The sequence below is a fragment of the Arachis duranensis genome, chromosome 7 (assembly GCF_000817695.3).
Source record: "Arachis duranensis cultivar V14167 chromosome 7, aradu.V14167.gnm2.J7QH, whole genome shotgun sequence".
Taxonomy (NCBI): Eukaryota; Viridiplantae; Streptophyta; class Magnoliopsida; order Fabales; family Fabaceae; genus Arachis; species Arachis duranensis.
In genome coordinates this window covers 20,245,644-20,257,410 of record NC_029778.3, presented here as the reverse complement: position 1 = coordinate 20,257,410, position 11,767 = coordinate 20,245,644, and the positions used below count along the sequence as shown (strand labels likewise).

The 11,767-nt window shown below is 33.1% G+C and overlaps 1 protein-coding gene across 1 annotated transcript; it reads right to left on the bottom strand.

The window, feature by feature from the left end:
• Positions 1–2,918: 2,918 nt before the first annotated feature.
• LOC107458207 (trans-resveratrol di-O-methyltransferase-like) lies at positions 2,919–4,887 on the bottom strand. Its single transcript, XM_016076407.3, has 2 exons — positions 4,088–4,887; positions 2,919–3,268 (listed from the first exon to the last, which is right to left on the bottom strand). The coding sequence occupies exons 1-2, from the start codon at positions 4,859–4,861 to the stop codon at positions 2,951–2,953; spliced, it is 1,092 nt and encodes a 363-aa protein (XP_015931893.1). The 5' UTR covers positions 4,862–4,887; the 3' UTR covers positions 2,919–2,950.
• Positions 4,888–11,767: the final 6,880 nt, after the last annotated feature.

Here is an 11,767-nt window from a genome sequence, read left to right as displayed (position 1 = left end):
TATATATAAAAATAATTATCACTAATTTATATATAAAAATAATTATTATTTTAATCAAATAGACTAAAATATATGTTTATTTAATTTTTTTAAGAAAAGACTGTATATTTTAAAAGTAAAAGAAAGAGAAGTATCATTTAAACATTTTACAGAAAAAAAGAGTATTATTTTTTCAATATAAAAATGTTAGAAGCAACATTTTATTAGAAACAATAGTTTACTATTTTTAACCATGAAAGAAATAAATACTGATAATTCTAATTATAAATTATGTAAACTAATTTAATATTCATCGAAGATTAGGATAACTCAATAAATTACTAAAAGTATATTAATTTGTTAAGCATGTTTATCAAACATTTCGCAAAAATTTTTCACCCAAATCAATTTTTGATGGTATAAAAGTAATTTACATATTTTATGATTAAAATTGCCTGCACACAATTTTTTTGTGATAGAAAATACTAGATTTCTTATTAGATAAAAAAAGGGAGGTAAAATGACTCAAGCGGATAATATGTTGCGGTTAGCATTTGTATTAAAATTTACTGACCACATTTGTAATAAAATCTAGAGAAAAGAATAAATAAGTTTTTACCTTCTTATTTCGTAAATAATTTTATTTTTAATTATTTAAAAATATTTTTAAGTTTTTTTATTTTTTTAAAAATTGATCAGATTAATATCTTCATACAAATACTTCTATCAGATCCAATTTCTTAAAAAAAACTAATTTATTCACTTTAAAAAAAATAAAAAATTTAAAAATATTTTTAAATAATTAAATACTAAAATATTCGTGAAACAAAAAGTTACGAATTTATTTATCTTTTTCTTCAAAATCAATTTGGCAAGTGAGAAGCAGCCCAATATCGCCTTAGCTCTATTTGGTAATCAGGTTGGCCCGCCAATGAGCCATAGCTCACACGGCATTTCGCCCCCTCCCCACCTCAAAGGTCTCGGGTTCGAATCCTATCAGCTGCATCCGAGGAGAAAAAATTGGTAAGTATATGAAGAGTGTGTGAATGTGTATTGTGTATCTAGGTTACGAATTTATTTATCTTTTTCTTCAAAATCAATTTGGCAAGTGAGAAGCAGCCCAATATCGCCTTAGCTCTATTTGGTAATCAGGTTGGCCCATCGCCTTTATTGCTCGCTTTGCTTTGTCAGCCTGAGGAGCTCACTGGCATCATCATTGGTTTGCTTTGCCAAATTTGCTTTTGTACATCACCATTGCGTTTGTACATCACCATCTTCTCTAGTTCTCTAATCCATTTATTTTGCTTCATTGTGTTTACCCTAACCTTCTTACCGTCATTGGTTTGTTTGGTAGTGCTTCCTTTGATCCACATATGCCCATGTCCTTGTTAGTTTGGTGTGATGTAATTTGGATTTATAGCTCTATAAATAATGATAGGCTTTTTAATTTAGTCGATTAATTAGTTAGCTTAGTGTAGTTGACCTCCACAAGTCAATCCAAAAATAAGTGAGTCAAATTCAATATCTTGCTCAGTGGCTTTTGTAAATAAATAAATAAATAACACACTCTATCTTGCTACTTCTTTCAATCCAGTTTTTTTTTTTTTTCTATTGTTGAGTGTTTAAAATTCAATCTAAACATAAAATATGAAAAAATATGGTAGATTTTTTAAAATTTACATTAATCGAAAATAAATAAATTTTTATTTAAATTATAAAAAGGCCTTTAAATGAGTTTAACATACCCAAAGAAATTGACAACTTGATTATTAAAATGAATACTATGATAAAAAACACACACATATATATATAGTGAATACTATCCAATTTTTTAAAAATTGGAGGATAAATTATCCTTTGTAACATATTTTTTTATTATTAACTGAAATAAAATTAATTGACTTATCATAATTAATTTTAACTTTAATCTAACCTAAATTTTATTAATTTAATTAATTAATCATGATGTAACTTTTTTTTAATTATAAAAATTATTAAAAAATTTAATTTTATCAAGCATTGTCTCACTTCCAAGCCAACTCTTCTTTTTTGGACATCCCCTTGAACTTCAAGTCTAGGCTCAATTTTTCATTGCTGACTACAATCTTGCCAATATCTCCCCCTTAGACTTTCAAATCTTGCTTTTTCTTCATGGTTCTCCCGATGATGCTACAATTTCTGCAGCTCAGTTCCTACACCCTCTTATTTCATCCTTCTGCTCAATTGCTCCCACTGGTCTTCAGAATGTATTATTTTTGGAACTCACCTCTGCGCTTCTGGCTAAGGACAAGCACAATGTCTTTGGCTTAATGCAGCCGGTTTCTGTTGATGATGGCGAGAGGTCTATTAGAATTTATTGTATATACCCCTATGCCTCCTTTTTTAATCACGATTGTCTTCCCAATGTCTGTAGATTTGATTCTGTGGATAGTAATCCACTGGATGGCAGTAATAATACCGACATTATTGTTAGGATGATTCATGATGTTCCTCAAGGCAAGGAGATCTGTTTGAGCTATTTTTCTATCAATGAAAACTATGCTAGCAGGCAAAAAAAATTTGATGGAAGACTACGGCTTCCTGTAATTGTGATCGGTGTAATGTCGAATCAAATTGGTTAGATAACGATGACACTATCGAAGAAGATAATGCAGAGGATGGAGAAGAGGTTATGGATGAGGAGGACCAATATGAAAATATGGCATCGCCAGATACACAATTTATTTTATTTCATTTAATAATAAGAAGACATGTCACAGGGGATAACTTATCCTCTAATTTAGAGAGAGTTAGTAAAATTCACCTATATATATACTGACATGAAATTTTATTTGCACTCAGCTTCTTTATAAATTAAAGAGTCCTTTCCTAAACAATTTTATTGGAATACATTTAGTTTTCCTTTAAGACACAATCTAAATTACAATTTTGACATTAAACGAGGGATAAGTTTATTGTTGTGATAAGTTTGCTATGGATATATCTCAATGAGGGACCTTAATCCTAGAATTGGAGTTATTTTATAGTTACTAAATCCAGCAGAAAATATTAATTTGGCCCATTCTTTTTCATCTCTCTCCTTTCCAGTCTGCAACACCATCATCAGCATGTCAAAGAAGAGTTTTGTTTCAACAGATTTATCATCATTATCACCACCTTTTTTCTCATCTTTCATTATTACCATGTCTATAATAATAACCTTTCCTCCTTTGCCTTTGCTCATGATTGCTTCCTTGCAATTTTTTAATATGTTCAAGCATTCTTCGTCACTCCAGTCATGCAAAATCCACTGCATTTATATTCAAAGTAAGAGTTATTGATCAAAATCAATAGAAAGAGTTTGATTAATTCATCTTGTTTACTTTAGTAAACTATGTGATCACATGCGGATATTATTTTATTGTTTTATATTACTGTAGAAAAATTCAAATATAGATACGAAAAGAATATGAGCTAAAGTTTATGTAACCACATGCAGACATGTTACTTACGTCAAGGGTCAATTAGTTAGTTGTTATTAGTTCTTTATTAGTGGTCCCTTTAGCCAGGTTCATTAATTATATATGAAAAAACTTAGGAATAGTAGTTTTATTAAAATTTGGTCAACATTTAATTAATACAAAAAGAAAATGAGTAATCTTATATCATATAATTTTACACCATTAAAAATACTAATGATAATTAATTAATAATTACAACTCACAAAATTTATTGGTCCTAACACTCCTCGTTATGTATGACTATACGTGTGTGATTAACATCATATGTATGATAAAAAAAAATCTAGCATGCCAAAAGAACTCAATATTTGATATAAATGAAACCAATGATTCAGCACACTTAATTAAAAAAAACGGGATTATTATAGATAGAAAATGTAAAATAAAAACGTAAAATTCATCAAATTTAACCATAGTTATATTTAAAAAACACATTAAAAAATGTAAAAACGATACAACGTATTCTTTATTATACAAAGTTTAAAAAGATATCGCACACAACTAATAATATAAGTGATATTTGCAGAGCTTGAATCTATGATTTTAAAAGTATACATAAACAACTTAATTATACTAAAAAATGAAAGCAAGTGATACTATTTTATTACCTTCAACAAGATGGCATTAGAAGGAGGAATAGCCTCAAACATGTCTCCTCCAACATATTTGAGGTTACCAGTTCTTTCCAAATCGGCAACAACATGTGGAAGATCAAGAACAGTGCACTCTAACTGTGGGAATGCTTTGGCAATGTCCTTTGCAACAGTTCCGGTGCCTCCACCAACATCAACCAATGATTCCAAACCCTCAAACACTCCCTTGCACTTGTCATCAACTAACAACTTGCTAACCAATCGAGCATCACTTGCCATGGCATCATTGAAAAATTCATTGAGTTTAGGCTCATGACAAGCATATGCCCAAAACATTTCCCCATGTTCTGTTTCAAATGGTGTGAGATTGTTACTTTGGAACCATGTGGACAATTTATGCCATGGTTTTGTTAATATTGGATCAAGCATGCCAAGTAAGAACGGTGTCACACTTAAGGGATTGTCCTTAAGCAGAAGCATGGATGAATCAGTTAACACATACCCAACTTCGTGGTCATCATTGGCGACATTCTTCGTGGTGAAGAATCCAGAGTGGATCAAGATTCTCATCAAACGTTGAATGTAGGAGGATTTTGATGGGTGGATTGGCAGTGAAGCTATGAGTTGTGAAAGTGGCATGGGTTGACCATAATTGTGAATGGCATCAGGTATGCCTAATTCAACAGCACATTTAAGAGACATAGAGTTTATGAAATTGAATATATGATTCCATATGTGGCTATGAGCTTTTAGCAGTTTTGCAGCCTGCATTTCACTTTGGAATTCCATTATGTTTCTTATGAAATAATGCTAGATCAATGGTATTTATAATTGTAGTATGGAACCCATACTAAGGTATATTTATAAGGCAATGGGTTGAACTAGTGTAGCTTTTTTCCTTTCCTTTTTTCCTTTCCTTTTTTCCCCTAAACAGGTCACATAAAATATCATGGTATTATATCATTTAAGGTGGCTGCTCCGGTAGGTAGCTAATCAATATGTAACATTACGATGAAATATGGATAAAAAAATGAGATAAGATATTTTAAAAAGTAGGTTCGTATATATGTGCTTTTTTTCGCATCCTGAAAAACCAAACAATCATCACCTAACAAAAACATAGTAAAATTATCAAAATACACGAAAAAATAACATATTTTTTTACAGGTTTATCATTTGTTTTTTTTTTTTTGCTTTTCTTAAAATTTTTTATGTTTGTTCAGTTCTGATAGTACATACAAAAGATTACGTTAACAAATAAAATTTTGATGAGAAAGAAAAGATAGCTTTATAATATATTTTACTCGTCATCAGATTCATTTTTTCCCTAAAGATGAATCTTCAATAATGTGCTTTTTTTTATTATATTATGGAAAGCAAAGAATTATCAAGCAAACAAACGCAACAAAATTGATGAAATATCCTCCGAAAGTAATGCATACTTTTTTGTAGGACTATGAACTTTTTTTCTCAATTTTCTTTTTATTATTCACTCCAATTCTTCACTTCTAACAATAAATTAGAAATATTCTATTAATACATAAAACTTTGATATAAACAGAAAACATAGCATTCCAATAATAATTTGAGAATCTTACTCATCATCAGATTCACTTTGAATTTCTGAAGATGAATCCTGAACAATGTGCTTCCTCTTTTTAGATGCCATCCTGAGCAGCAAATAATCATGAGACAATAAACACAGTAAAAAAACAAAATTTACCGAAAAATAATACTTACTTTTTTGTTTTTCTTGTTGGTTGTTTTCTTATTTTTGGTGCCTCTTCTGAGTCTTGTTCAGAATCAGACTCAAAGTCAACACCAGTATCACTTTCTGAAGAAGTGTTCTTCTTCTTTTTCTCCTTCTTTTCTTCCTCTTTCATTCCCGTCAATTTCTCTTTCAGCTCTTCTCTCTTGACGATGCCCTAAAACAGGTAAAATATTAGTTTACATCATATATAAAACAAATACATTGAAGTTAAAGAAAGAATAATGTTTAGTTACTTTTTTGACGATCGAAATTTTTATCAGTAAAGAATTCACAAATAAGTTCGCGTTGTAAGTATAGCTTTTAAACCAACAGAGAATCCTTTCGTACAAAAGTTTTGTTTGTCACTAAGCAAACCCAATAAAAATAAATAACCGAAGTATTCAAACCTCGGGTCGTCTTCCCAAGGAATTGCAGCGAAGTATGATTTATTATTGGTTATGGAAAAAGATATATTTTATTTTAGGTTTTTGAAATAAGGAACAAGTAATTTAAATGACAAGAAAAAATAAATTACTAATTAAGAAAACTCTTGGCAAGATATGAAAATTGGAATTCCTATCCTAGTTATCCTTATCAGGTGTGATGAAATTGGATTTTAATCCCACTTGGTTAGTCTTTACTAAACAAAGGAAGGTCAAGTGGACTAATTAGCTTGATCCTCAAGTCCTAGTCAATCCTTATGGAAGAACTAGCTTTAGAGTGATCCAGATCAATCAGTAATTCCAATTTCAATCAACAGCTGAGTTTGATAACTCAAGTGTCTCCAATTAATCAACCAAAGCTAAGAATGTAAAAAGCTAAATAAAATCATAGATTTGAAATACCTCAAATTGCATTAATAAAAGAAAATCAATCCAAACATAAAGAGTTCATAAATCAATTTGAGAAATTAAGTAAAAGGAACATTGAACCTGAAAATTGAGAAAAAGAAATCCTAATTCCTTTAAGAGGAATTCTAATCCTAAATCCTAAGAGAGAGGAGAGAACCTCTCTCTCTAAAAACTACATCCAAACCTAAAATTGTGTGTATGATCTGATATCTTGAGTCTCTGTATGTTCCCTGACTTTAATCTGTGTTTCTAGGCCGAAATCTGGGTCAAAACGCGGCCCGAAATTGTCCCCAACATTTTCTGTTAATTCTGCATATCGCGCATGTCATGCGTACGCGTCGTCCACGCGTGCGCATCATTCAACATTTTTCCTTGCCACGTGTACGCGTCGTCCACGCATTCACGTCGCTCGTGCAGATTCCAATCCACGCGTTCACGTCAGGCATGCGAGCGCGTCACTGCAATTTCCTCCATTTCACGCGGTCACGTGAGCCATGGGTCCGCGTCGCTTCTCGCTGGTCATCTCCTTAATTTCTTGTGTTCCTTCCATTTTTGCAAGCTTCCTCTCCATTCTCTAAGCCATTTATGCTCTATGAAGCCTGAAACACTTAACTCACAGATCACGGCATTGAATGGTATAAAAGAGAAATTAAAATACACAATTTAAAGCTTTAGGAAGCAAGTTTTCAATCATAGAATAAATTTGGGAAGAAATTGTAATATCATGCAATTCATATGAATAAGTGGATGATTAATACTGGTTAGGAAATTAATCAAATAATTTAGTTGTGAGCATAGTCCCAAACCTATAGTCGATCCTTAAATCAAATTTAAAATTATTTTGTTTGTCATAAGTACAAACCCCAATGAAAATAAATCGAAGTATTTAAACCTCGGGTCGTCTCACAAGGAATTGCAATGAAGTGGTCAATTATTGGCTATGAAGGAATGAGGGGTTTGATTGATAGAAGTGGCAAGAAAATGAACGACAAGAAAAGTAAATTAAGAAAGCAATTAAAAAAGACAATTAATAAAGAGAGACATTCATGGCAAGGATTGAGAATATAATCTTTCCATCCTAGTCACTAATCATACAATGATTAACAAGAATTTAGCCTATTTTGTCATCTTCAACGTAGGGAGAAGGTACAATGTTATCTCCTCATCGGAAGAAAGTCAAATAAGCCTAACTAATCTCAATCCAAAAGTCCTAATCAACTTACTAATCAAATTAGCAAAAGATTAGCGTCAATGAAAATAATATTAGCTAACAACTCTAGATCACCAACATAAGTTGGGTATTCGTGACTCAAGATTGCCTAATTCCTCTTTCCAAGCCAAGAATGCTAAAAGATCTACTCTAACATCCAACCAAACATTTTGTCAAATACTTGGAAGGCATGAAAGGAAAGTATAATAAATTGCAAGGAAAGATAAATTCTACAACTACCAATTGCAAGGAATAAACAATAACAACAACTCAATTAAACATCAACAACATGAAAACATAAATTGCATTAAATAAAATTCCAATCCAACAAGAGTTCATCAATATAAAAGAGGCATGAAAAGGAAAATTAACAAGAGAACTAAGGAGAACAAAGGTATAAGAACAAGAAATCATAAAGAAAACTATATGAGAACAAGAATTAAACCCTAGATCTAAGATGCAATTATCCTAAGAACCCTAATTCTAGAGAGAAGAGGGAGCTTCTCTCTCTAGAAAACTAAATTACATGATGGTATCCTACAACTAATTGCTCCCCCTTGCCCAAGCTTGAATTCTGCATGAAATTCTCTCAGGAATGAATTGGATTTGGGCCTGGGCAGCTTAGAAATCGCCCCCCAGCATTTTCACTTAAATGAGGTCACGTGCGAGCAGTGACGCGTACGCGTGGGTCACGTGTACGCATCGCTTGGCATTTTGCTATCCACGCGTACGCGTCGCCTGACGACTTCATATCCACGTGTGCGCGTCTGTCACGTGTGCGCGTCGATGAATGCACTCCAAATCCTTATTTTTTCCATGAATTATCCATTTTGCATGCTTTTCTCTTCATTCCTTTGATCCATTCCTATCCTTTTCAACCTGAATTCACTAACAAACACATCAAGGCATCTAGTGGAATCAAAGATGAATAAAAATTACCAATTTAAGGGCCTAAAAAGCATGTTTTTACACTTAAACACAAATTAAGGGAGAATTACAAAACCATGCTATTTCATTGAATAAATGTGAGAAAAGGTGATAAAATTTCCTAAATTAAGTACAAGATAAACTATAAAATTGGGGTTTATCAATCCGCCGGCTTGTTTTTGTGTTTGGATTCATGAAAGTATACAATCATTAGAGCATAGAGGCAGCTATCAACGGATTTTTTCTTTTTCAATATGTGCTCACTTATGCCCTTGATGAGGAAGTCGAGGATATGGTCACTCCAATTCCACTCATGTATGGTGTCCACACAAAAAAATTAGCGACATGTAGATGGGAGAAACCTTGTTTATTGTTGTCGGCAACAAGAACGACATTTGAATGTAGATGATGAACGTTCTCTTAAATGTAAGCTGATCTTCGTCACCGTCAACACCGATCTCCATCATGGAGTCTGTCAATTGCTTCAATGTTTGCCTTGGAAGTTTCTATAAACTTCCTTTTCCTCCTCACTAAGCTCCTTAAAATTAACTTTGCCTAGAAAGAACGACCCTACAAAAGCAGCAAAACAACATCACTAATTACACTCTAATTCACTTCAAATATACCGAAATACTAGCCATATACACCTCTATTATTTTTGGATTACATGATATAATATGAGCTCAAAAGAATAGATTTCAAAGAATAAATTATAAAGAATGCAAGTGTAACAGTTAATATATTCAGTTACCAGATGCATTCAAGCCAAGGACAGTTCCTATATTTTCTTGGTTGATGCTCAATACACCATACCAGGTGTTCAATGCGTTTCTTATCAAATCAAAAGATTATGCCAACTCCTTCAAGATCTTATGTGGCACATTTATTAGAGGGATGTCTATCAAACCATCAAATCCCAATTCCCGGACACTGGCTTTCTTTTCATTACTCATGTTTTGGAACTTATCATGCAGGAGTGTTGTCGAGCATCTCAAATTAAGAATTTTTCATAAACAAATGAGAAGGTCTAAGATATATGTTCTTACATTATATTTTGGTGTTGCGGGATTCTTGTTTGTCATTTTTCTTGTAAGGAATGAAAAATAAGGTTAATAGATAACAACATCACCAGTTACACTCGAATTCACTTGAAATACACCGAATACCAGCCATATACACCTCTATTATTTTTCAGATTACATGACATAATATGAGCTTAAAATGATACTCAGGTAAACCAAACATGTATAAAATGACACCAAAAGTACAAAGACAATATTCTGTTTCTAGTTACTCCAGGGATAGGACAACAACAATTACACTTGAATTCACTTAAAATCCACCGAAATACCAGTCATATACACATCTATTATTTTTTAGATTACATGACATAATATGAGTTCAAAATGATATTAAAGTTAACCAAACATGCATAAAATGACACTAGAAGCACAAGGACAATATTTTGTTTCTAGTTAGACCAGGGATAGGACAACAACACCAGTTACACTCGAATTCGCTTGATATACACTGTAATACTAGCCATATACACATCTATTATTTTTTAGATTACATGACATAATATGAGTTCAAAATGATATTCAAGTCAACCAAACATGCATAAAATGACACTAGAAGCACAAGGACAATATTTTGTTTCTAGTTACACCAGGGATAGGACAACAACACCAGTTACACTCGAATTTGCTTGATATACACCGTAATACCAGTCATATACACCTCTACTATTTTGTTGATTACATGACAAAATATGAGTTTAAAATGATATTCAAATCAACCAAACATGAATAAAATGACACCAGAAGCACAAGAACAATATTCAAGGACAGTAACACCAATTACATGCGAATTTACTTGAAATACAGTAAAAGTTTCTATTTATACAAACTCAGTTTGAAACATGCAAACATGCACAAAAACACATGAAAATATACGTCAAACTATACACAAAATAGTACGTAAAACCATGGTTCTGAAAACTAAACCGAACCAGCCAATCAAACTGGTTCAACCGTGAACCGACAGTGTTAACGGTCCGATCCTATATCCAAAATTGGCAATTGAAGAATCGGCCATAAATCGTTGAACCGGTTGAGAACTGGTGCACGAAATTGTGATCAATACTTTTCACAACTCAAATAATCCCCGGTAATGAATCCAAAAACTTGGTGTTCAATACCATGGCATAAACACAACTTCGCACAACTTCGCACAACTAACCAGCAAGTGTACTGGGTCGTCCAAGTAATAAACCTTACGCGAGTAAGGGTCGATCCCACTCAGTGGCTACCTCCCATCCTCTCAGTGAAAGCGATTGCATATGCTCTGTCACAGCATAGCGGAATTCAGCTGTCGGTTCTCGGTCAGGCCAGAATAGAATCCATCGATTCTTTTGCGTCTGTCACTAACGCCCCGCCCTCAGGAGTTTGAAGCACGTCACAGTCATTCAATCATTGAATCCTACTCAGAATACCACAGACAAGGTTAGACCTTCCGGATTCTCTTGAATGCCGCCATCAGTTCTAGCCTATACCACGAAGACTCTGATCCCACGGAATGGCTGGCTCGGTTGTCAGGCGAGCGCTCGGTTGTTAGGCGATCAACCATGCATTGTGTATCAGGAATCCAAGAGATATCCACCCAATCTAAGGTAGAACGGAGGTGGTTGTCAGTCACACGTTCATAGGTGAGAATGATGATGAGTGTCACGGATCATCACATTCATCAAGTTGAAGAACAAGTGGTATCTTAGAACAAGAACAAGCGGAATTGATTAGAAGAAGAATAGTAATTGCATTAATACTCGAGGTACAGCAGAGCTCCACACCTTATGCCAGTTTGGGCATTTAACTCCCACTTTGGTGCCAGTTCCGGCGTTTAACGCTAGAAATTCTGAAGGTGACTTTGAACGCCGGTTTGGGCCATCAAATCTTGGG